The 26,582-nt window shown below is 36.3% G+C and overlaps 1 protein-coding gene across 3 annotated transcripts; it reads right to left on the bottom strand.

Moving 5' to 3' along the window:
• Positions 1–489: 489 nt before the first annotated feature.
• Positions 490–22,948, bottom strand: eps8l1a (eps8 like 1a). 3 transcript variants are annotated; one of them, XM_052138498.1, is made up of 15 exons: positions 22,906–22,948; positions 18,230–18,323; positions 18,027–18,085; positions 16,474–16,615; positions 16,107–16,195; positions 15,920–15,994; positions 15,522–15,670; positions 14,750–14,885; positions 14,616–14,647; positions 14,420–14,528; positions 11,011–11,148; positions 7,001–7,130; positions 6,276–6,441; positions 5,841–5,973; positions 490–4,310 (listed from the first exon to the last, which is right to left on the bottom strand). In XM_052138498.1, exons 2-15 carry the CDS (start codon positions 18,321–18,323, stop codon positions 4,224–4,226), a joined length of 1,539 nt encoding a protein of 512 aa, XP_051994458.1. In that variant the 5' UTR covers positions 22,906–22,948; the 3' UTR covers positions 490–4,223. The 3 variants fall into 3 exon arrangements, with proteins under 3 accessions (XP_051994458.1, XP_051994457.1, XP_051994459.1); XM_052138497.1 differs by lacking the exon at positions 22,906–22,948 and adding an exon at positions 18,995–19,019; XM_052138499.1 differs by lacking the exons at positions 18,027–18,085; positions 18,230–18,323; positions 22,906–22,948 and adding an exon at positions 16,779–17,881.
• Between the last annotated feature and the right edge of the window lie 3,634 nt (positions 22,949–26,582).

Genomic DNA, 26,582 nt, shown 5'->3' with positions numbered 1-26,582 from the left:
ATTGGCAGAGGAAGCTGAGAAAGGGAGTTTCTGGATATGGTTAAGAAGTAAGGACAAAAAGTGGGGGATTTAGAAGTAGGAAACTGAGGAATAGGGAACCTGGGTTATTTGTGGTTAGGGCTTGTGCTGAGGTAGTATGCCATACGGAACCATTGGCACGGAGTTACCGAGAGATACGGTGCCATTGCCAGTAGAGCACTGAGTACGCATCTCATTGCCATTTGGCCAACGGGCTGGCGCGTATAGTTGTGTCAAGGTATTATGACATATAGAAACCTGGTTGCAAGTAACTTGTGATGGAAGTTTGTCTGCAAGGATGAGAGGCATTGGAGGGGATCCGGCAGATGGAAAATTATTTAAATAAATCAGATGATTTGTAGAAGGAATAACACATTTTATTTGTACAGAAATTAGTAAAATTAATAAAATATTGTTAATTGTGGAAATAATGACAATAAATGTAATAATAAAGAAAAAGTTATATTTGATTATAAAATGTTAAGTAGATACATCTTAAGGATATATCCAAGGACTAAGTCCTGGAATTAATCTAACAATACTATGTCTTGTCTTAGTCTAATGAAGTAATTAAATGTAAGAAGTTAAAGTTAAAGTATGAATAGTAAGATGAGACCTCAAAGTTGGAAGCCAGATGCAGAGAGCCTGAGAGCTGAGCTGTTAGTCTGAGGAAAAGTTAAGGTCATTATACACTCTTGAGACTGTGCCAAGTAAGACTTCCTTATTTGGTACAGCGCATTCTGCACAATTGGTGCTGATAATGCCAAGGTGTCAGGTCACATTTTTATGACCCATTGAAGTGCAAAGGCTGGTTAAGTGGCCTTGCATGTTGAGATCATTAACATCATGATCTCAACAGCACTAACACAAGTATGTCTTATCCTGTAAATGCGTATGTGCAAGACTCCCGTCTGCACATTGCTTGAAACAATAACATCTATAAAAATGGCACCAAGCTCTCTGAATTCAGCTCTGAAAACTCATCAGGTCAAAAGGGCAACAAGTTCATATACTAAGAGTCTAAAATGTATAGACTTTGTCCCAAACAGTGCTCCAGTTTCTCACAGGAATGTTGGGCACAGAAAGCACAAACCATCTAACAACCCATTTACAAGGATAGAGAACAAGCATGAAGTAATCTTCTAACACACACACACATTGATCATATAAGGCTTGTGCCTGGTAACATGTATACAACACAGGAATACAAGGATGGACATACAAGAAATACATGGAGTCTTAATACAATGATAATGCCATATAAACTGGTTTCATGAATGTGAAGTATATGAGATTATATTCTGATTTTCCATATTTTCTAGCTGAAGTATTGCTTTTTTTAGTTACTTTACAGTAAAGTTACTTTACACTTGAAGTCAAATTTCAGTTTTAAAAATAACCAAATAGAAATATATTTCTCCTCAAAATCATCCATCTATTGTTCTTTTGAGAGATCAAGGCTATTCCATCCACTTCTGTTTTGAAATAATAAAACAAACTTGATCTAACCGGGACAGAGAGAATAGTGGACAACCCAGATGCACAACAACAAGAATACACCAGAGTCTCTTATTTAAGAAAAAGTCTCCTCACAGGTCCTAAACTAGCAGCTTTAATTAACAGTATATGCCGAATAGTTGCAATGCTGCAAGTATTCTTGGATGAACAAAGTTTGAAGAATACATCATTTATTTAAAAAAAAATATTAAATTGTAACAAAATAGAGTCCCAACAGTGAATTTCAGCCATTTCAACCACTGCTGTAGTAAGTCAGTCTGTCCAAAAGCAGCCTACGCCCAAAAGCAGTGTTTTTTATGACAGAATATTTAAGTCAATTGAATGAATGTTCAGACGACCGTGACGTTTTAGCGCAGTGTGTGGAGTTTTCAGACAGTCCCTTAAACACCATAGTTGAATATCCAAGGAATATTGAACTTGCAACCAACTTTACCTCACTCATTTATTTAGTATTCCCCAATCTCTCTCTTATAAATAATGTAAACAAAAAAAAATTATAATAATTGCAACAATAAAATTTAAATAAAACTTCTTAGAATTGTTTAAGTACCAAAAATGTTTAGGGTCATTAGAGAGGTATGTAAGAGTGTCATTTTGGTTTATTTGCACTTCTATAAATTATATTTTTATGATCACTGCATATCTACTGTATATAATTCCATCACATGATATCTATTTCTTTGTTTTTACAAGATGAAATAGTACGTTATTCAAACAAATATATACTATACAATTTTCTATTTTCTGTACACTGAATTAAAAACAATGGTGATCTGTCAGTATTCCATATGAACGCACACATATTTTACTGTTATTTCTTACTGAAGGTGGCACTGTTGTTTCAGTAATTGACTTTTTGATGAAGAAACAACATATAAGTCAACTATAGAAAGTACAAAATATGAACAGTATGATATGACTATTGTCAGGGTTGGGAGGGTCACTACAGATTACAGAATACATGCAGTAAAATGTCATTTGTAACATATTTCGTTAGATTACTCAAAGTTAGTAACGTATTCTAAATACTTTGGATTACTTCATCAGCACTGGTTGACTATAAAAACTCTGCCAGTACAGTAAGACAAAATACACATGTAAAAAATACAGTCTCTGAAAAACATAAATATCTTATGCAGTGTTGTCTCTAAAATAAGCTAAATCAAATTGATCTTGTTTTAAGGATTTTATTTCTATTTTTACAGAAAAACAATACAACAGTTATTATCAAGAATATGATTTTTGCCCTAATATCAAAGGTCTTACTAGAAAAAAAAAGAAATTATGATCCAACGTGAATTTTCTTGATAAAAAAACATGATCGTGCTTGGTAACGTGCATGTTAAATGGCTAGAAATAGCAAACTGCTCCAAACTTACTTCAAACTTAATTTTCTGTCTGCTCGTATGAATGTAACACATCATAAGAAAGTGTTTCACCTCTGTTCAAATGCACTTTGGATCACATAATTTATATGTATAAATGTTTTCCATCTGAATGGACAAAATATTAAATGAAACAAATGACAATAAAATGCAATGTAATCTCTTCAGTAATCAAAATACTTTTTGAATGTAACTGTTTCATCTAATTACCAATGATTTCAATTGTAACTGCAGTGGAATACAGTTACTTATATTTTTTATTTAAAAAACTGAATCCGGATACTTGCATTTTGTTACTTCCCAACCTTGACTATTGACATTTGGGTGTTCTATTGGAATTATGCAAGTTGTGCATCTACTCAATAAGTGAATGAGAAAATACTTATATGTAGCTTTTATGTGTATCTCAGGAAATTTCAGTGAGAATATACAGTAATTAATACAGTTCTAGATTTGTCCTGATTTGTTGCAGTTTCTCATTGATATATGAAAAATGAAACATCAAAATATAGTATATTCTATTATTTTCTAATTGTCTGAGAATATTTTGAAAATGTAACACTATCTGGGCATTTTGTAGTTCAATGTGATAGATATAAGTGCCAGGTCTATAATCTGTACAGTAAGTGTGTTTGGTGAAATTCTCATGCATTTAAGGGTTAAATCACAATTGACATTGCTACCGGTTTACTCATCATACTGGAAATGGAAGGTCAAATTGCACATTGCATTGTGGGATACAGTACCCAGTGCAGTGTTCTCTGGTTGTATACAAGTGCTTCCTGGATGAATACTGCACATTGGGTATTCTATGCATGTAGAATGCTGAGCACAGTTCACACTCTGCATACTGCAGCCAAGACCATAGAAAACTACTAAACCAGATATTGGCATAGCATATGTATCTTTTTAGAAGTCATTAACAGTTGTCATTTACAATTGTTCTATATTGATAAGTTGCATAAAGATCTCTGAAGTTTGAATTATTAAATGGTCTCTTTTTTTAAATATTATTATTATTGATCAAATATAAATACAATTCCAATATTATTAACATCAGTGTTTTTTTTTTATGAATAATTAAACAACAAATTATAAAGGAATATACAGGGTCTGTTGTCTACTGTATCTGTCAGGTTAAGCAGTAATTATGAAATATATTTTCTATCAATGAGATTAAAAACAACAGAGATCATGATGTAAACAAGATTTTGATTCATGCCACACCTGTCTATTAAAGCAGTAACAAATGTGTTTGTCTGAATACAGTAAGTGAGAGTGAATGAGAGAACTGGAGTTTACTTAAAAGTCTCCACCTTCTGCTTTCAAATCAGCTTTCATCTTTTGTTTCTTCATGATGGCCTCCAACTCAGTGGCCTTCTGTACATCCTGAAACCAAGTAATGACAGTACAGATGTGAATAGAATCTACGGTAGACCTTTCTTGCAGTTATGTCATAGATGTCATAGATGTTTCAAGACAATAATCCCTGACCACCTAATTTAACATTGTGATTTCCAGGCCAGAATAAAGTCATAGAAATTAAAGAATGTTAACAAGTTAAGCTCAATTGACAGCATTTGTGGCATAATGTTTATTGCCACAAAAAAAAAAAAAAATATATACATATATATATATATATATATATATATATATATATATATATATATATATATATATATATTTTCTCTTTCTTTTTTTTTTAAAGCACAAATCAAGGTTACAGTGAGGCATTTACGATGGAAGTGAATGGGGCCAATTTTTGGAGGGTTTTTGGGATTTTCTTTTACTATTGTGATCTTTTACTATAAATTGTCCTCCCTGCCCAGTATGTGGTGATATGCACAAAGAATGCAAAAATGAAGATATGGATGAAAATACTGGAGTCTTATGGATTACTTTTATGCTGCCTTTATGTTCTTCTTGGACCTTCAAAGTTCAGGTCACCATTCACTTGCATTGTAAGGAAAAATCTTTATTTGTGTTGAGCAGAAGAAAGAAAGTCATGAGTGTGAGTAAATAATGAGATCATTTTTATTTTTGGGTGAACTATCCCTTTAAGGTAGCTGCAAGTAATATGTGATTAAATCTCAATATAACTCTTCTAAAGTACTTATTTGACCTAACCTCACTTACAGCTGTAATTTTATCATTCTCTAGAGTTATGTGGGTAGGGGATTGCTGTGATGTCACAATCGAGTTGCATCTTGGGATATGGAGTTGCCTGAATTTGTGAAGGCTCACTCTCTCGGTCAAAAAATCAAGGGTTTGAGGGTCTGTCAGCAGAAACTTCCCTCACCCACTTAACGAACAGACTTCCAATATGGCAGCAGGGATTTCCCCGAGGGAAAGTGTCATGGGAAGTTAGTGAGTGGATGTACAGTATAAAGTGAAGTGGAACGCAGCCCTGTACTGTTTCCTATGATGCACAAAGTGATCTTCCACAAGGTGGCACATTTATATCTCAGGCTTTTGTCATATTGGAGACATTACCAATAATTATAATCGCTTAAATCTGTTAATTCCAAGGATTGGTACCTGACATAAAAATATCAAATGATACTGGCCAAATCTATAACCAGCAATCACAACAACTGGAAGAGTAATGATTGAGGGCATTTCAGATCAGCCACAACATACACCACATAATATAATAAACAACAGGAATGGCTATGTGGTCAGAACTTCTCTAATTACATTAATATGAATTTGAAGTTTAAACAGCACTAAATTAGCAGTGTAACACTGATGGGCTCATATCAATGTTGTTGGCTAAATAGCTAAACAACCCCAGCAGATTGACAGACTCTTCATGTTAACTGATTGGGCCATGACAACTGAACCTGCTTTGGATGAAAGCAGAATTTCAGTATGATGGTATATGGTGATGTATGAAAGGAATGCGAGTGAGTGATATACCTCCAGCAGGGCTTTCTGCATCATGATCTGGCTGTAGACTTTAATGCCCTCCTGTGGAGAAACAGAACGCAGCTCTTCTTTATTCAGTGAGAAGAGCTGAGCTCCTGTTAGGACACCTAGACTCTGCACAGTGCTGAGACAGAGATAAAAACAAGAAGAAAAAAAAAACAATAAATAGTTCACCCAAATATGAAAATTCTGTCATCATTTACTGACCCTCGTGATGTTGCAAACACCATATTACTTCTTTTTCCATGGAAGACAAAAGGAGATATTGATCAGAGTGTTAGCCTCAGTCACTATGCATCTTTTTTCCGTACAATGAAAGTGAATTGTGACTGAGGCTAGCCTTCTACTTAATATCTTCTTTTGTGTTCTATGGATTACAGTTTCTTTCTCCTCAAGATCCTCATGTCCACTCCAAATGTTACTCACAAATCATTGAAGCCTTTGGCTTTGAGCCACTCCTGAACCTCAGCTGGAGAAGAGTGATAGTCCAGCGGTGCGGTTGTCTCATTTGCTTTATTAATTACCACTGGGCGAGTTGATGCTGTTCTGCCATTGGCCAATCGCTGCATGAGCTCATCGTTCACCTTCATTGCTGTTAACACACACCAATATTAGAGTTAAAATTCAAGTGAAAACAAACTGTGCATTTATGATATATGACAAATTTGAATTGAATTGTCCTCTGTGAATTGTATGACATGTAAAGGATTAAGTACTGTCAGCAGGTTAGTATTGCAAAATATTTGATATGTTTGACTGGCTGACTGTGTATTATTGCACTTATTACTTACTAGTTACTAACCAAATAAGTAAATAAATGGACATAAAAAAATTGATTAAGTTGAAATAATTTTATTATCTGACAAGAAATCGACCATGAGTGCTCTGAGAGACATGAGACTAGCACACTGTAGAAGTTTGACTGTGGAATGCTGCAATTGGCCTGTCAAAATAAAATATAAAATCAACAATACTGGAGAAAAAGCAGTCAGATGCTTATGAAAACAGAGCAAAATTATTTATTGGATGACAATAAGCAGGGTTGTAAAACAATGACCATCCCACTCTATCAAAGTACATCATTTAAAGTTGCTCCAGGAGCACTGTCCCTTTAATAACCCTTTGAATAAAAGGCATCTGTTAAATATTACCTCTGTCTCCATTGTCACTGATTGATGGCATGCTGAGAGGGCGGGGATCAAGGTGGATTGCACTTCCACCTGAGGGATTGGGTCCAGCATAGGAGAATCGTCCACCTCTCGGGGGAGAGATAGGAGCTTTCTACAAAAATATGATGGGAATTAGTTTGTAAATGAGGCAGTGAGCATGTAGTAGGGCTGGGCGATTTGGCTTCAGAATTTAAATCTCGATATTTTTCAGCAAATTGACAATATTCTATATATACATTTTTGCTCTGAAATAGCTAAAAAGTGTTGTTGTTTTTTAAATCAGAGAAACCATAATTTTATTTTAACAGCCATTGTAGCCATGTAGTATTAATATTTCAAAGACATTATACAAATCTATTTAAAAATGATGACAGCATGTTTCCAACAGTTGTTCTCTAAATCAGCACAAGGGAGAGTAAAATGTTATATTTTTTATTGATTTGCACATTTATACTTATATTTAACATACAATCATATATGGAAGTTTAAAAAAAAAAATTCACATAGCCTATTTTTACGAAAATGTTTTCTTTATGAATGAACAAGGTGTGCAGAAACTACTTCACTCATTTTTTTGGAAACCAGATGAATATTGCATTGTACTAAATTATTACTGTGGAACCCAATCAAGTTTATTATTATAATATACTACTGAATTATTACTATTTTCAGGATAAGATTTTTAAAAGATAAATTAATAAATTTCTGTCCTATTTACTTCACCCTAATCTGGGGGTTTTATTTTGACACTGCAAGTGATAAGGAATAAATACTGTTAAAGAATGGCAAGAGGTTTGTGAGGGTAGACATTTATATAAGATAATAAATATGGTAGATAGTAAAAGGAATAATTTTGTAAGAAATAGGAAATAAGAGGTTATAATAACTAGGTTAAGACTTGGGCATTCAGGTTTCAATTCATCACTGTATATAATTAGAGTACAAGAAAATGGTTTATGTGAGTATTGTGGAGGAAAAGAAACAGATGAGCATGTCATTTTTGAACGTAGTAGGTATGAAGAGGAGAGAAGAGATTTAAATAAAACATTTAGAAAAGATAAGGATTTGAATTTTTTGAGGGGGTTGTGAGTATAATAGGGATCAAGTAGGGTACATGATTTTGATGCAGTACACAAATTGTACAGATTTGAATAATGGAGTGGTGGTGGTGTAGTGGTCTAAGCACATAACTGGTAATCTGGTAATCAGAAGGACACTGGTTCAAGCCCCACAGCCACCACCATTGTGTCCTTGAGCAAGGCACTTAACTCCAGGTTGCTCCAGGGGAATTGTCCCTGTAATAAGGGCTCTGTAAGTCACTTTGGATAAAAGTATCTGCCAAATGCATAAATGTAAATGTAATAAAATAATGTAATATACACTAGATTAATGATGCTATTCCACACTTTTAGGATCATGAGGGGTTCTGTGTGGAGGAGAGAGGAGCTGAACATGCAGCACCATCGAATCTTGGGGTCTTGTTTGAACTACATAGCCAAAATAATAATAATTGGCAGTGACATAAATTTTGTTTTGCAAAGTTTTCTGCTTCAGTTGTTGTGGTGTTGATTCACATTGTTTCTAGATTATTGTGCAGTGATCAGATGCATTTTAAATAATTGCAAAAAGCTTAATTGGCTTTATCACAAAAACCCAAATTTCACAGTTTTTTGGCCCTGGCACAAAATGACCAGCTAACATAAGTTCACTTATCATATCAGCAGCACCTGGGAAAGTGTGAATGAGTACTAGTCAGGTGAAATCACTCTATCATTCTGATTGGATTATAAGAGCAGGCTGATTGCTATAAAAGGAGGGAAGAAGTGCTTTCAATCATTGTGTTCTTGTCAGCAATGTTTACCTCTAAAGAAAGATGTGCAGCCATCATCGCTTTGCATCAAAATAGCTTCACATGCAAGGAAATTGCTGCAAAGAATATTGCACCTGAAAGAACCATTTACTGGATCATCAAGAACTTCAAGGAGAGAAGTTCAACTGCAGTGAAGAAGCCTTCAGGACATCCCAGAGAGTTCAGCAAGCACCAGGACCGTCTCCTCCTGAGGGATCAGCTACAGAATCGTGTTACCACCAGTGCAGAGCTTGCTCAACATTGGCAGCAAGTTGGTGTGAGTGCATCTGCACGCATAGTGAGGCGAAGACTTTTGGACAATGGCCTGGTGTCAAGAAGGGCAGCAAAGAAGCCACTTCTCTCCAAGAAAAACATCAAGGACAGGCTGAAATTCTGCAGGAAGTACAAGGATTGGACAGCAGAAGACTGGTGCAAAGTTATTTTCTCTGAAGAAGCCCCCTTCCGACTAATTTGGGAAATCTGGAAAATCGATAGTTCGGAGAAGAAAAGGTGAACGCTACCATGAGTCCTGTGTCACGCCAACAGTGAAGCATCCTGAGACCATCCATGTGTGGGGTTGCTTTTCATCCAAGGGAGTGGGCTCTGTCACAATTCTGCCCAAAAACACTGCCATGAATAAAGAATGGTATCAAAATGTCCTGCAAGACCAACTTCTCCCAACAACCCAGGAGCAATTTGGTAATGATCTGTGCATTTTCCAACATGATGGAGCACCATGTCACAAGGCAATGCAGATGTCGCTCATCTGCATTGGTTCTTTAAAATGAATTGGTCACACGTGATAAGAAAGAAGTCTGAATCGGTTCGCATATCAATCTGAATGCCTCAGAAAGCTTGCGCGCACGCTGCTGAATCATTTATTCGTGCTCTCACTTGCTCACAGAGTATTTTCTAATACGAAAAATAAAGATAACGCTGGTTGTAGTGGATCTACAATCAATGGAAATGAAACTGTCCTATCGTTTGTCAGTGCTGAAGAAGGTCTTTTATAAAGTTCAACACCTTTGATGCTTGTAAATGACTCATGCAGGTAAATACATTTCCCTACCAAAAGAGTATCAGTATGTTTTTTGGACATGTACCATTACCTTGACACACTATGTTAATACAATGGAAGGCTATATAAATATTTTAATCATATAGCGAAGTACCATGATATTTTTTTTATTACCTTGAAGCACCATGTAAATACAATAGTATATACATATGGTAATAATATATTGATTTACCATGGTAGTAACATGGTATTCTTTAAAGTACATTGCAGCGCCATGCAAATATCTTCTGATACCATTACAAAGCTGTGTAGCCTCCTTGTTAGAGCACCTGCCTCCCATGCTGGAGACCTAGGTTCGAGTCCCATACAGAGCAGGTAGAACTAGAGCGTCACATTGGTGCCGTGACCCGGATGGGAGTGAGGTTTAGTGGGGGAGTGTAACGGGAGCCAGCTGGTAGTTAGCTGTGCAGTGTGTAAACCTCAGTCTCCTGACCTCAAGAGGTGCACTAGCGACTCCCACGCTGGAGACCTAGGTTCGAGTACCTGCCTCCCATGCCGGAGACCTAGGTTCAAGTCCCGTAAGGAGCGGGTAGAACAAGAGCGTCACATATGTATGCAGAGTTTTTATACAGGAACGTGCAAATTAAATTGTAGAGTACAAATATGAAAAATAAAATGTAAAAATAGTGACTTTAAATGTTGAACACATAGGTTTGTATAAGTATCATGTCTAAATATGAATTTACATGTTTTTAGTTGTTGTTTTATTATGTGCACAATACTGTATACTTGTATACTGTATTGCACTAAACTGTAATATACTGTACCAAGGCTTGATAAACAATGTCTTTTAGATACTTTGTTTATGACAGTATGCTCCATGCATCTGCGGTCAAAAAAATTATGAAGTAGCTTAAATGTAGCAAGCTTTCTCTGAAGTGTAGCATTTAGCTTAGCTTAACTAATTTTTCTGTTGAGTAGATTGTAGCATAGCTTGCTAAATTTTTTGAGCAGCTTGCCCAACACTGGCGATTATATCATGGGTATTTGATGTATCGCCCAGCTCTAGCATGTAGTATGCGTGTTATGTGTTTCTATGTGTGTGAGAGAGAATGATTCCTTTACCATAGACTGATTGCGCATTACAACGTTAGAGGAGTCAACCTCTGTGTGATTGTTCGGCTCAAGGATATTAGATGGAATGAAACCAATTTGGTCATAATTATTCCTACATTTCCACCATCGCTTAGATGAATCTAACACCTGAGAGAGACACAAAGAGAGTAAAAATTAGAAAAATTGTGCAGATAGTTTAGAAACTGGATGCATGTGTAAAAGAGAATCAAACAACACTTTTATGTGTCATATAGACAAGAGATTCCCAACCGGGGGTACGTGTACCAGCAGGTTTCAGGGGATATGCAAAAAGAATTGGATTTTGCTATGTTGAACCTAACAAAATGACATGTATGGCTTAAAATAAAAATAGAAAATTAGGGATGGGTAACATTTTTATTTAATAATACATTTTAAATGTTTTACTCTATGCTATGTCTGGCACCGAGATCTTTCCACTTCATGTTGAGCGTAAAAGTTTGGTGTGATTTGATAGGTGTAATGTGTGTTAAAAGATGAGATCCATGCAATCCATTTGCCATAGGATAATGTCTCTTTTCATATCCTTTCTGTTCTTTTCAGTTTGTTGACCAAAAACAACAAAAAATAAATATTAATTCTAATAAAATATAGCAGGAATGCGCTAAAGAAATTTGTGCACATTCTCTCTCATTAATACGCTCTCACTGGCTGAACTGCTCGTAGTCTTAAAGAGACAGTAGAGTTTTAGCTCTTATTCTACAATTCAATGTAAATACTTGTATGTAAATAGTACAAATTATGCATCTAAACAATAAACGTGTTGTAAAACATGTATGCAATATAATATATGAAATTCCAAGACATCATGTTTATTGATGGAATACATGGAATTTGTACATCTTTAAAAAGCTTAAATGTGATCAAAATTATTAAAACTATTGATGAAATAAAACATTTTAAATTCATAATTTATTTTGAAATGTATCAAGTTAGAAGGTCCCCTGTATACTTAAAGGATAGTTAACCCCCAAAATAATAATAATAATTTACTCAACTTCATGCCATCCCTGATGTAAATGATGTTCTTGCAAAAGAAAAAAGAAAAAAGAAAAACTGACTGAAAGCAAGATTTTTAGAGGAATGTCTCTGCTCTGTAGTTCCATACAATGCAACTGAATGGTGACCAAACAATTTTAAACCCCAAAAGGACATAAAGGCAGCATAAAAGTAATCCATAAGGTTCCAGTGGTTAAATGCATATATTCAGAAGCAATATTATAAGTGTGGGTGAGAACATTCTTCATGCATTATCGCCACCTACTGGGCCGGGAGGAGAATTTATGGTAAAAAATTACTTATATATTGGTCTGCTTCTTAACCACACCTATTATATCACTTCTGAATATATGGAATTAACTTCTAGAGTCATATGGATTACTTTTATGCTGCCTCTATGCACATTTTGGAGCTTCAAAATGTTGGTAACCATTCACTTGCATTGTATGGACCAACAGAGCTGAGATATTCTTCTAAAAATCAAAAAATGTTTGTATTCTGCAGAAGAAAGTCACACACATTAGGAAGGGCATGAGGGTGAGTAAATGATGATTGAATTTAAATTTTTGGGTGAACTATCCCTTTAACAGCATTAGCTGTTTGAGACTAATACGAGACTATTTCTTTCCTGTGAAAGTAAAATGGACATTAGAACCTGAAATATAATTGATTATTTTCATTATAATAATGACATTGTTAAATGATATAGCGTTTGGTACACATCTTTGGTTTTGTGCCGATGAACGGATACTTCAGCCTTACTGATTGTGTTTTGGGTGTACTTAAGGAAAAATGTTTTGAGAAACACTGATAAGGTGATCCAACACATTAACAAAATTAGCATACTTAAAATGAAAGATTGAAATGTATAATTATTTCCATGAACTGCTTAGGCCCAAAATTATGCACAATAATTACAATGGCATGCTGAAGTGGAAAAATATTTTTTTTTATACATTGTCTTAGTTTAGTAATTAGTACTCATAGTTCACAGGACTCAAAGTATTTGGTTTCAAATTATAATTTTTTTAAATTTCGTTTCTTGTTATCTGAAGTCAATAATTCACCAAACAAAACATATATTGGTCGGCACAATCCTTGCAAGCAGGGTTGGGAGGGTTACTTTTTAAATGTATTCCACTACAGATTACAGAATACATGCTGTAAAATGTCATTTGTAACATATTTCATTAGTTTACTCAAAGTTAGTAACGTATTCTTAATACTTTGGATTACTTCATCAGCACTGGTAGATTTTTTCACTTGTTTTTGTTTTTGAAAAACTCTGCCAGTACAGTAAGACAAAATACACATGTTAAAACTACATTCTCTGAAAAACCTAAATATCTTATGCAGTGTTGTTTCTAAAATAAGATAAATCAAATTGATCTTGTTTTAAGGATTTCTAGTAATTTTTTTACAGGAAAACAATACAAAAATGATCATCAAAAATAAGATTTTTGCCCTAATATCAAAGGTCTTACTAGAAAAAAGAAATTATGATCCAACGTGAATTTTCTTGATTTAAAAATATCATTGTGTATGGTAACATGTGCATGTAAAATGGCTAGAAACATAGGCGGAAATCGCGGGGGGGGGTGGGGGGGTCAGGACCCCCCATCTGAGGGTTGTCCCCCCCTAAAATACAATAAAGCTGACAATTTACACAAGGTTTATTTCTATTTCTTGTGCTCCAAACTTACTTCAAACGTACTTCTCTGTCTGCTCGAATGAATGTAACACATCATAAGAAAGTGTTTCACTGCTGTTCAAATGCACTTTGGATTGCATAATTTATATGTATAAATGTTTTCTATCTGAATGGACAAAATATTAAATGAAATAAATGAGAATACAATGCAAAGTAATCTCTTCAGTAATCAAAATACTTTTTGAATGTAACTGTATTCTAATTACCAATAATTTAAATAGTAACTGTAGTGGAATACAGTTACTTATATTTTGTATTTAAAATACGTAATCCTGTTACATTTATTCCGTTACTTCCCAACCCTGGTTGCAAGTAAACCCAAATTTAATGTAGTAGGGGTCACATTTTCTTTTAACTTGCATAGTTTTGTCCATATTAGCACCTGCCTAATTTTCCTGGAGTGTGATTGGATTCACATCAACAGCAAAAGATATGGAGGGCATTATTCTCCTCCCTTTTAAATGCTGATAAGCCTTTTTATTTTGCTATCCTAACTAAATATGATTAAATGGTTATTTTCATTTTATTATTTGCATTTCGCATTGTTTTTTCCCCTGCTGTTCACAGCCCTAACAGAAAATAACTGGGGTGCAGCCTACCAGTTGAGAACCATTCTTAAAAACCACTCTGGAGTACAAATAAATGTACAAAGGTGAGTGTGCAAAGTACCTCCAGGGTTTCTCCTTGTAGTACTGAGAGCTCGCTATTGTTCCTTGCCACAAAGTCATAACTGCAACGGTACAACCTTTCTTCTTGAGGAGGCATAGAGTTTTCCATCCTGCATCATAAACACATATACAGTGAGACAAAGTGCCACCACAAAGGCATTATAGAAACACACAGAGGGTGAGTGGTCAATACAAACCCTTCATGTTCCTGGTGGGTATCTAATTGCGCCTGATCCATTACATGTGGAAAGAGAAAGGAAGAAGGTGAAAGGGATTTGTTCTGGGTTTGCATTTATCTGTGTGTATGGGTGTGCGAGGTGATGTCTCATACCTGTATAAGGGCTTCATGTTTGTGCTGTGACTCTATAGGATCCTCGATTGGTTGTCCATATGGATCTACAGCCTTAGGTTGCCAACCATCCAGAAAGACAGGTGTGTATTGAGGCACAGTGTCACTGAGTTGAGAGCTGACACACATACAAATGCGCACAGGGGTTAAACTTATACAAATTGCCTAAAACCAATTCAGACTTGAATCTAATCTTAATGTGTTAAGTATTGTAATGGTTTAGTTTTGGCACAACATACATCAGGATTTATAGAGGCAAAATGGAGAATGTTAAAGGAATAGTTAACTCAAAAATAAAAATATTGTCATCATTTAGTCACCTTCATGTCATTACCGTATGACTTTCTTTCTCTAGTGGAACACAATAGAAAATGTCAGTCCCCAGTCACGCTCATTGGATCTTTTTTCCACACAATACAAGAATGGTGACTGAGGCTAACATTCTGCCTTACATTTTATTTTTGTGTTCCACTAAAGAAAAAAGTCATACGGAACAACATGGGGGAAGTAAATGTTGACATAATTTAAATTTTTTGGGTGTACTATCACTTTAATGTTGCAGTAAAGGTCTCGATTCTGAGGATTGTTTTTTTCATTTAAAGGAAAGTGTGCAATTACTTTTTTGCGTTTCTGCAAAACTAGCGGAATTGCCAAACAGAATTGCCAATTTACATGTTTTGTTTATTCTTGTATTTATGTATTCTAGAAGCAATATTTCAAAAAATAGAATTGATAATTAAGATATATTGCTGACTATGGCAGATTCCAGTATGGCCCGAGTGAGGTCCAGAGTGGTTTCTCTTTCTCATTAAGGTTGTTCTGTACTAGTGAGATTGCTCCACTGGTAAAAGCGGGGCTGGAGACTGTTGCTGCCAACTTAGGACCACCTGTGGTCTTCACCATCTGGTGAACACACAACAACAAACCATATAAACCATAAAGTGCTCACAAAATGTCCTTATTTTGTGGGAACATTCTGATTTGTCCTCTACATTAAGTGTCAATGTTCAGCTTATGCTACCAATCCTAAAGTTAGGTGACTAATAGATTTTTAGTTATGAATGTCCATATCTTTCTCTCGCTGTCTGTGTGTGTGTGTGTGTGTGAATGGAGCATCTTGTTTCTGTGTGTAATTGTGTGTAATACTCTAACCAAATCCAAAGGAATGAAGACATGGTGCAAGAGCTCTTGTGAGGTGGGTTCTGATATTTCTGTCTTCAGCCGGTCCTACACCAAACACACATATTGTTCAAACATGCGAACAGGGAGACAAAGAAATGGAAGAGACAGTGATGTAAAAAGGCTAGATTTATTAGATTGCCAAAAATATTCACCTTACCAATAGACAAAGAGAATATTTAATCTTCTGAAAAATATCCACAAACTCTTGTTCCGATGGAGGGACTGCGTTTTGGGTCAGAACATCATCTATGAACACAGATTTGCAATATTTTGTAATAAGTTGTTTAGATGTTATTTTGTTCATTGCTATCCATCAACTAAAAAAGTGATCAATCTCAGTCTGAAATGCTGAGAACACAGACAAGCAGAGTAATACAAACAGTAAAGAGTCCTAGTACCACTTGTCCATTTAAATTACAGGAGTACTATAAATAATTTGAGTTTTTTAAAAAATGTTTCTGAAACTCTTGGATAGCCTTGTGAAATATGGAGGTCAACGGCATGTTATTGAGGACATTTCTCACCATCCGGCTCTTTCTTCTTCTTGCTGCTTTTCTTTTGTCTCTTTTTCTTGCTTTGTTGCACTAGCGCACTCTGAGCCTCTGCCGTCTGCTGCAGTCGTGCCATAAAATGCTCCACATCAGCAAAACAGTGATTCACCAACTCCTGACACACAGAGATGAAAAACACTACAATACTGCTCTGTTTTTACAGTCTGTAATGGGTAAGGTGGGCAAGGAGGAGGTGGGAACTGGCTGAACAGCCAATGTAAGTTTTAATAACATAAATGAACTAAAATCAACTTAAACACAAACACATAGACACACACAGAGGACCCATATTGCTCTCTCGAACTGGTGACTCCGGCTCGTCTTTATCCACCTCCCGGCTGTTTAGTCAAATTCAGGGCCGGGTGTGTGTCATCATGGCCAGGCCCTGCCCTCCTCCTTGTCACACTCCTTCATCGCCCGACTCAGGCTGGGGAAACCTCCGACATGACGTACTCTCCTCCCCTCCCTTACCTTCCTGATGCAGGGGTGTTGCCCTTCCAGGAGGTCTTCCCCACCTTTCTTGAGCCCTGGGAGAGATGAGGGGAGGGAGAATGAAGAGGGAAAGTACGAGACGGAGTGACAGAGATAGAGGAGCGAGAGAGAAAAACTTGTTAGCCGGTCCCCATACACGCCATTGCCTGGTCCTCAGCCACACCTCCACCCTCTGGTGGACGACAACCGCTCCACACCGGGCGGCAGCAAGTCCTCCGACCCTTGGTGGACAGAATGGCGCCTCCCCTTCCTGGCAGATGGCAATGGTTCTTCTGACTCCAGGTGGCCGGCAGCGGCGAATCTGTCCCCCGGCAGATGGCCGCGGCTCCTCCCCTGGTGGACGGCAGCAGCGAGGACTCCACGACAGCGCATCCCTCCTCCCTCCTGGGTTTCCTCACCAAGGTAACTGGGTAAGGTGGGCAAGGAGGAGGCGGGAACCGGCTGAACAGTAAATGTAACACATCAATGTAAACACAAACATACAGACACAAATGCCCGGTGCATGTAACTCACTCTCTCCCGAACTGGCACCTCTGGCTCATCTTTATCCCCCTCCCGGCTGAATGGCCTGATCCAGCCCAGGGAGAGACGAGGGGAGGTAAAGGGGAGAGGGAAAGAGTGAAGCGGAGCGACAGAGAGAGAGAGAGAGGAGAGAGAGAGAAAAACTCGTTCGACAGTCCCTGGACATACTGTCACCCGGTCCTCAACTGGTGGATGGAAGGGCTCCTCCCCTTCTTGGCAGAGGCAGGAACTGGCTGAATGGTCAATGTAAGTTATAATAAAATAAATTAACTCAAATTAACTTGAACACATAGACACACACACAGCGGCCGCATGTGGCTCTCTCTCTCTCTCTCTCTCGATCTGGCACTTTCCAGCTATTTCTTGTCCCCCTCCCGGCTGATTAGCCCAATTCAGGACCAGGCGTGTGTCCTCACAGCCTGGCCCAGCCTGGCCCTCCTCCTTGCCATACAGTCTATACACAGTCTATACTTCATCCAACAGTCAATATGTCATGTAGTATTCACACTTACAACTTCTCTCTCTCTATGGATCAGATGTGTATTTGTTTTCACTCTGTCTCCTCCATTTACTGCACAATGAGAAAAGAAGAGAGACATATTTATATGTATTTAACAATGTTCTTTTTGCACATGATCATGGATATGTAGTGCCACAAGGTTTATATTTACTCAATAGACATCCAGACATAGAATTTACATGCATGCATAAATACCTGTGGGAATAGGGTTGGCAGTTTTTTCATTTGGAGGCACTACAACTTTGAGATAATTTGAGTGTTTTCCTGGAATAAATGCAGGAGCCGCCATCTAAGAGAGTGAAAGAATGAAAAAGGAAAAGGGGGATATAGACATGGTTATTGTGTTATGATCTTTTCACAAGCACCACAGAAACATATAGACAATCAGGGGTGGAAAGAGTACTGAAAAATCATACTCAAGTAGAAGTACTGTTACTTCCCAAAATTTAGTAGTTAAAAGTAGCTGCCCTAAAAACTACTCAAGTAAGAGTAAAAGTGTAGCTCATTTAAAAGTACTCATGAGTAGTGAGTGTTGAGCACTGAGTTGCAAAACCTATGCCCCATTATAATGAACACTGTATGCCAAATACATTACTTAACTATGATAAACACTACATGAATCTGATTCCAAAAAATAAAAAGGGAGACATGATAACAGAAATGAAAAGAAATAAAAAGTTATTTTCAATACACCGATGTAATGTATGAAACAATTACATTAAAATCAGTTTATGTGTAGGGTCTAGATTTCCATTAATACCGACACAGCGTTATTGTTGTGCATAAAACATGTTCAAACAATGCAAGGAATGCAAAATATTGCAAAATAAGCAGGATCACTTTGGCACGTCATATCCTGCATAATAGAGGAGGTAGAGCAGGGATGGGAAAAGATGTTTGGTACAGGGGCTACATCACACTTAAAAAGGAATAATTCACCCAAAAGGAAAATTTACTCACCCTCATGCCATCCTGGATGTGTATGACTTTCTTTCTTCTGCAGAACACAAATTAAGATTTTTAGAAGAATATATAATAGAATAGCTCTTTTGGTCCATTCAGTGTAAGTGAATCGGTGCTAAAATATTGAAGCTCCACAAATCACATATATCAGCATAAAAGTAGTCTAATCCATGTGCCTCCAGTGGTTTAATCCATGTCTTCAGAAGCGATATGATAGATGTGGTGAGAAAAATATCAATATTTAATTCCTTTTTTAATAATTCTCCCTGCTCAGTCAATCTCCACTTTAAATTTCACTTTCTTCTTGTGTTTTTGGTGATTCACATTCAACATGCATATCTCCACCTACTGGGCAGAGAGAAGACTTTCTATAAAAAAAAGGGATTTAAATATTGATCTGTTTCTCACCCACACCTGTCATATCAATTCTGAAGTCATGGATTAAACCATGGAGTTCTATGTATTAATTTTATGCTGCTTTTATGTGCTTTTGGGAGCGTCACAATATTCTTCTAAAAATCTTAATTTGTGTTCTGAAGAAAGAAAGTCATAGACAGATGGAATGAGGTTGAGTAAATGACAAGATCATTTACATTTTTGTGTGAATTATTTCTTTAAGTAGCACACGGGGGCCACATTGTCCTCCTTTCCACAATGATTTAGTTCTTGTATCTTTTAAGCCCAGAAATATGTATGATGCACAATTTTCTGAAGTTTGTGACTGGTGGAATGTTCTGCTGAAGTATTGCTCTGCAAATGTTGATAATTTTCTATCTTTATAAAGGCTAATAATTTTATCATCTCTACTTTCCTGGTAATTTATTATACCAATTAACACAATCTCTACATCAGGGGTCAGTATTATTTAAAAACGAACAATATTTTCATAAAATATTATTATTAAAATTGTCACTGTTTTATTCTATTACATTAATACTTTTAGAGCTCCTCAAGTTATTCAGCCAAAAGTAGTGAGTGGTTTTCTCGTATCCTTGTTAATATTGTTTGATTAATAGCATTTATATGACAAAGCCTCCTAGACAGTGCTCAGTTCGGTTACATGTACACTTCGAGTCTGACTTTTGATGCAAATATGCTTTATATCCCACTGTTTAAATTCACTTTAGACATAAATGACTGCGTTTATATTAAATTCAAAATCAAGATGGACATTGGTGGAATTATAAAGTGTATTTAACCATTTAGGTGCGTAACCACATTAGTGCTCAAACATTAGCCGCCTGTCAATCAAACAGCACGCAGCTATAGACATCAGGAAATAAAAAGTCTTAAATAAATTAAATAAAAAGTGCTCTTGCTATCGCGATTGATGTAATGAACACCCCTGTTCTAGATGTAGAATAGGCTATAGGCTAAATATAGAAAACACAAAATTTTGATCGAGGACATCTCTCTTTTTTCCGATAAACATCTAGATAATTTTATTGCCCAGCCCTATTAATAACATTGCATTAATATCTCACAGCAGCCCAATAATCTCAGTGATAGATAGTTAAATTACAGGCTACATTAGAGACACACAGAATCTAGTAAGCAGAAATATGATATTTACCTTGATATGTTTCTTCAAATTAGAGGCAGGATTAATGCTGATATCTGGCTTGAGCAAGTTAAACTCACAAGACGCAATCTACCCTTTCACTGTGAAAAGCCGAGATGTTTAGCTGTAAACTATGCTTGAGGCGTTTTTAACGTATGATTTTGATTTGACGGGAGTCACGAGACTCTCCCTAGCCAATCATGTTGATAGATAAAAATTAAATCAGGACATGGAAGTAGCGAACACAGACGGTGGGAAAATAGCTTAGTAAAAGTACAGTTACAGCATTAAAAATATTAATAAGTAAAATTATTTTTTTTAAAATAACAAATTAAAAAAGTACAATTCTTGGGAAAAACTACTTAATTACAGTAACGTGAGTATTTGTAATTTGTTACTTGACACCCCTGTAGACAATGGATTTAAACAGAGATTCTGGGATTATATTCTGCCTGCACTGTCAGCTCAGTCTGACAGCTTAACCAAGTCCTTATGTTGTATATGTAAAATTAATGATGTATATGAAAATTATTTTAGAGGCCTCAGAATTGCTCAAACTTAAACTCTGCATACGTATGCTCTTTATAATACCAAAGACTTCCATTCAGCAGCCATATCACCCTGCAGCTCTTGCCTGGTTGCCTACTAAAGCTAAGCAGAGTTGAGCCTGGCAAGTACCTGGATGGGAGGCCTCTTGGGGAAAATGAAGGTTGCTGCTGGAAGAGGTATTAGGTAGGCCAGCTGGGGGTTCTCACCCTGTGGCCTGTGTAGGTCCTAACACCCCAGTGACATAGACACTATACTGTAAAAAGGCACTGTCCTTTGGATGAGACATTAAACTGAGGTCCTGACTCCCTGTGGTCATTACAAATCCCAGGATACTTGTGCTAAAGAGTAGAGGTATAACCTCTGGCCTGGTCAAATTCCCCACATTTGCCATTATCAATCATGGCCTCCTAATAATCCCCATCCCTGAATTGGCTACATCTCTCTCTTCTCCATCAATAGCTGGTGTGTGGTGAGAGCACTGGTGCACTATGGCTGCTGTTGCATCATCCAGGTGGATACTGCACACTGGTGGTGGTTGAGGAGAGTCCCCCTCTACTATGTAAAGCACTTTGAGTGCCTAGAAAAGCACTATATAAATGTAAGGAATTATTATAAATGTAAGGAGTTATTATTATTATTCTGTCTAAAAGTCAATGCCAGGACTGATTTAGTTCAACTGTACACTGGTGACTCACAATAACAAGAAAACAAACCACAGACAGACACATATGTATGATTCTATTTTGCTTCTCAGGCTGAGAAGAAAGTGCCAAGAAGGCTGAGAGAATCTAATTCCATAGTTTAATAAAATAAGCCTTAGGACTTGGGTTGCCACAACTACAATTAAGACATGCCAGTTAAAATTGTAGTTTGCTTTCTTTAGCCATGCATTGAACCAAACAAGGTGAATGAATAGCTTTTGAAAATCTGGTCTTGGCAGAATTTCTTGAGAGTTTCACTCATTAGTAGTTTAAGAATCTGGGATAAAGAGGATTGACATTCCATACATAACCAATGCATTACTCAACATCTACTTCATCAGCTTCATTCAGTCACATTTGTGACCATCCAACTGGACCAAACTCATAATATTTGGTTGATCGGCTGTGTCAATAAGCCTATTGATCATGGGATCACACCAGTGCTGGTACACGACTGATTGGAATTTTTTTTCATGATGAAATCATAATCCTAATTTAAATATATCAAAGTAAGTAGTTTATTATTATTATTATTATAAACACTTTTGCAACTCACCCAAGTCAATTCCAAGTAAAACTCTCCTCTGCTTAAAGCTGAACCCCATTGAAAAAAAAAGTATGAAAAAATACACCAAATCACTCTTTTGGAAAAAAAAAAAAAAAAAGTAGGGGCTTCTTCAGTACAGATATTGCCTCAGTTAAATCAGTGCATAGACTGGAGGAGTGACAGAATTTACTAACACAGCTGCTATTTTTAGCAGAAATGTCTTGTTTTGTTTTTATTCACACTGTACTGTGATAATATTTGTACAGAATAGCTACCAAGAACAGCCAGACACAAATGAATTGTCTTTCTTTTAAGATAAGTGCATTCAATATTGTTTTAGGTTAACACAGCTAAACCTTGAATGTGAATCATTTTCAATCCTTTGGAGAAAAGCACTGATGCATCACAACTACTTTCTACATTTGATTAAAAAAATATGTAAATCACCAGTTGCCTAATTGCTAGTTTGACTACAAAATGGAAAATTCTGTTCAAATTCCATTTCCATGACATTATAAAGATTTTAATGACTGGTTTAAGACAGTCTTACCGTGCATTAGATGTGTGCACCTCCTGTCATATCTTCTGTTTATAGAAATGAGAGAACAAGAAAAGCAAGTTAATCTGTTTAACTTGCATGATGCAAATCTGGACTCTCTCTCTCTCTCTCTCACTCTCTCTCTCTTCTGAGTTTCAGGATGTGACGGGCATAGAAACCTGGGTGGAAGTGTGTTAATTTACTCCCTGATGACAGCAATGCTTTGACATACCTCTGAGAAATGCACAATAAATGCAACATATCTTGTAGCAGATACGAGTTAGAACTCTTTGACAGAAAATTTGAAATAAAGTACACGTAATAAGAGCACTTTTATTCCCATATACACACAAGTGTATATACACTCCTTTAGCACTTTATTAAGTACACCTACTTATTCATGTGATTAACTAATCATCTGATAGTGTGGCAGAAGTGCAGTACATTAAATCATGCAGATATGGGTCAGGAGATTAAGTTAATTTTCACATCACCCATCAGAAAGGGGAAAAATGTATCTCAGTCATTTTAATTGTGGCATGATTGTGCCAGACTGGCTGGCTTGTGTATTTCTGTAACTGCTGATCTCCCAGGAATTTTCACATACAGCAGTCTCTAGAGTTTACACAGAATGGTGCTAAAAGCCAAAAACATCCAGAGAGCAGCAGTTCTGCAGACGGAAATGCCTTGTTGATCAGAGAGGACAACGGAGAATGGCCAGACTGGTGCCAGCTGTCAGAAAGGCTAAGGTCTCCAATCCAGAAAGTCTATGGTCTTCACTCCACTACACAAAATTGCAGTGAGCAGAATAGTATCTCAGAATGCACAACATGTCGAACTTTGAGGCAGATGGGCTACAACAGCAGAAGATCACATTGGGCACTTTATTAGGACCACAGTGTTCCAAATAAAGTGTTAAGTGAGTATATACTTACCAACACTCACAAAAGCCACAAACTTTCTATGGTGGAAGAACCATGTATGTTTGGTCAGTATGTTCAGGCTAGGCTTGTTTGACTAGATCTGTCATACTCTCTCTCTCTCTCTCTCTCTCTCTCTTTCTCTCTTCTGGTTCTCCCTCCCTACCTCAAAATGTTTCTCTCTCCTATACTTTCTTTGTCACTCACAGGCAGAGGTGGAAAGTAACACATTACAACTACTCTTGTTACAGTACTTGAGTAAATTTCTTTTAATTTTGTAACTTTATTTTAAGTATAAATAAATAATAGTACTTTTACTTTTGTTGATTAAAAAGGAAGAATTCAACTTTGCTACAGTTATTTTTCTCCACAATTACAAAGTCCCCAAAAGATATAATATTTCAGAAGAAAGTTATAAGCGCTAAATCTGTTTATAAAAACAGTATCATGGCACAGTATCATGAGCACAGCTTGCATAAACTGCCACCGGTGTCCTCCCTTCTCTAGCTTCAAGAATTTCTGCCCTGTCACTATACAAGAATTGTAATAGTGTGATTTTCTGCATTTTTTCTGGAAAGGAGCCATTCATTCAGGTACAAGGGAACCGTCTGGACACGTTTAACCACTGATCAAACTTAAACTTGTTTTTAAGGTATTGCCTATAGGCAATGTTTTAACTGTGTCAAATATTCACACAATGTAGTTTGAAATAAAGTATATGTGGAGACAAATTGTTTACTTGATACTGTCTGAAACAAACTTTTTAATACCTTAGAAAGATATACTGATAATAGTACTGGAAATTAAAGGGGACACGTGGCAAAAATGCCAGCGAAATTGACAAAAATATCCCTGAAATTCTAAATATGGTGGTCAAAAATGGCCATGCAACAAGTTCCTGTGTTTTATTAATAATATCTGATATAGCTACAGTTACATACATTGCAATATTATTTGGACTTTTCTCGGAACATTATATTTTCCCCCCACCATTCAGTTCCTCACACCATTGCGTGCACAGATGGACTCTCTGCTTCTATCAAGCCGCATCAGTTCTGTATTGTACTCCTGCATTAAATTCTGTAACCGTTCGGCCATCTTATTTAAAATAAACTGTCCAAGCAGGTAACACTCACGATCATGGTGCAGCACTGTACTTCCCTGCACTGTGCTGTGCTGCTGTTTATCTGTCTGAAAAGCCTCACCCACTAGAGGCCAAAAGTATGCAAGGGATGGATGCTATATAAAGAAGGTATGAGAAATCATAAACCATAATGTGGCCAAATGTAAATTTACTTAATAATAATATCTCAATATGTAAAATAATCATAATGTTAAGTAAGACTTTATTATTACAACCGCAATACAATAGTAGCCTACATATACAGAACAACCACTTTTAATATTTGAATCAATCATATCTCTCACTAAACTCTGTGTGAAATATTTATTTCTTTGCCTTATTTTATTTCAGTTGGCATGTAGGAGTTGATAACAGTTTGCTTAATAATCTCATTCCATATCTGAATAATTGCTGAAATATCATAGAGGATAAATGATACAGTATGTTAGCTTAATAGCCAAACTATATGGACAAAAGTGAATGAGAATAAACCTGAAATAGGAACGTGTTCCAGTCACAATGCACATTATGTAGTTCAGAGATGATTTAGAGACATTTAGAATGTTACAAATGGCTAATTCTATTTAACTACATTTTGTATTCTTTAATATTTCTGTTTGTCCAAGAATCCTCTTGCAGTAATGCAGGTCTTTGGCATTTAGAAGCTGCTAGTTTAGGACCTGCGAGGAGTCTGTTTCTCAAACTAGAACCTGTGATTTACTTGTCTTTTTGTTGTGCATCTGGCCGTCCACTTCCCTCTCTATCCTTGTTAGAGATTATTTTTTTCCAAACAATTAATGCATGGAACAGCATTAATCTCTCTACATCAATAGACTTTAGGAGAAAATATAATATCAGGAAAAATGTGTTTCTTTTTGCCTATTTTTAAAACCAAACTTTGACTTGCAAGTGTAAAGCAACATGTAAGAACTCAATACCTCAGCAAAAGGGGAAAAAACCCATTGTATTTTGATTTCCGCATAGTAGCGCAACAATTTTCAATTGTTCTAATAATACGAAAAATTTCCTCAAGTAACAAATTAGCATGTTAGAAGGCTTTTTAAAGAATAGGTGACTAAGTATATGTTTGCCATCTTGGGTATATAAAAGGTTTAATAAATACCACTTAAAACAATTATTTCAAACTATAATAATAATTTGCAATTCATGATTTTGGCAGAATGTTTGAGCAATTTACTGCATCCTTGGTGAAAAGAAGCATCAGCTTCTTTCAAGAACAAAAAGGTCTCTGTTTTCTAATAATGGAAGCACATATACAATTTATAATATAATTTTCATAAAGTAACTTGTAATGTAATGAGTAGTTTTTTTGGCAAACTGCTTATTTACTCTTACGTGAGTCATAATATTTCTCAGTACTTCTACTTGTACTCAAGTGGGCCACACCCTACTCCTCTTCACACACAGTCTTTTAAGTTATTAGCCCTGTACTTGTATGTGTCTGGGCCGATATCTGTGGTGTGTGCTGTCATCACTTAATACCATTTAAATTATATTATCTTACTGCTAAGGACTGTTGTCTTATCTCCTTTGGTTTAGTATAGGGTGGATTGTTTAACTGCAAAACTTGTATTACTAAGGCATCATTTGCATCAATGAGAAAGGTCATTGTTTTAAAATAACAG

The sequence above is a fragment of the Xyrauchen texanus genome, chromosome 12 (assembly GCF_025860055.1).
Source record: "Xyrauchen texanus isolate HMW12.3.18 chromosome 12, RBS_HiC_50CHRs, whole genome shotgun sequence".
Taxonomy (NCBI): domain Eukaryota; kingdom Metazoa; phylum Chordata; class Actinopteri; order Cypriniformes; family Catostomidae; genus Xyrauchen; species Xyrauchen texanus.
The sequence above is the reverse complement of the archived record's forward strand: the minus strand, read 5'-3'. Positions and strand labels throughout refer to the sequence as shown.

What these genes read in the sequence shown, in the direction of transcription:
- eps8l1a (XM_052138497.1), bottom strand. An exon ending in GCCAAAGGCTTCAATGATTT is followed by an intron (nt 5,974 to 6,275) that starts GTGAGTAACATT and finishes TCTCTGTCTCAG; the next exon opens with CACTGTGCAGAGTCTAGGTG. An exon ending in TGCAGAAAGCCCTGCTGGAG is followed by an intron (nt 4,311 to 5,840) that starts GTATATCACTCA and finishes ACTTGGTTTCAG; the next exon opens with GATGTACAGAAGGCCACTGA.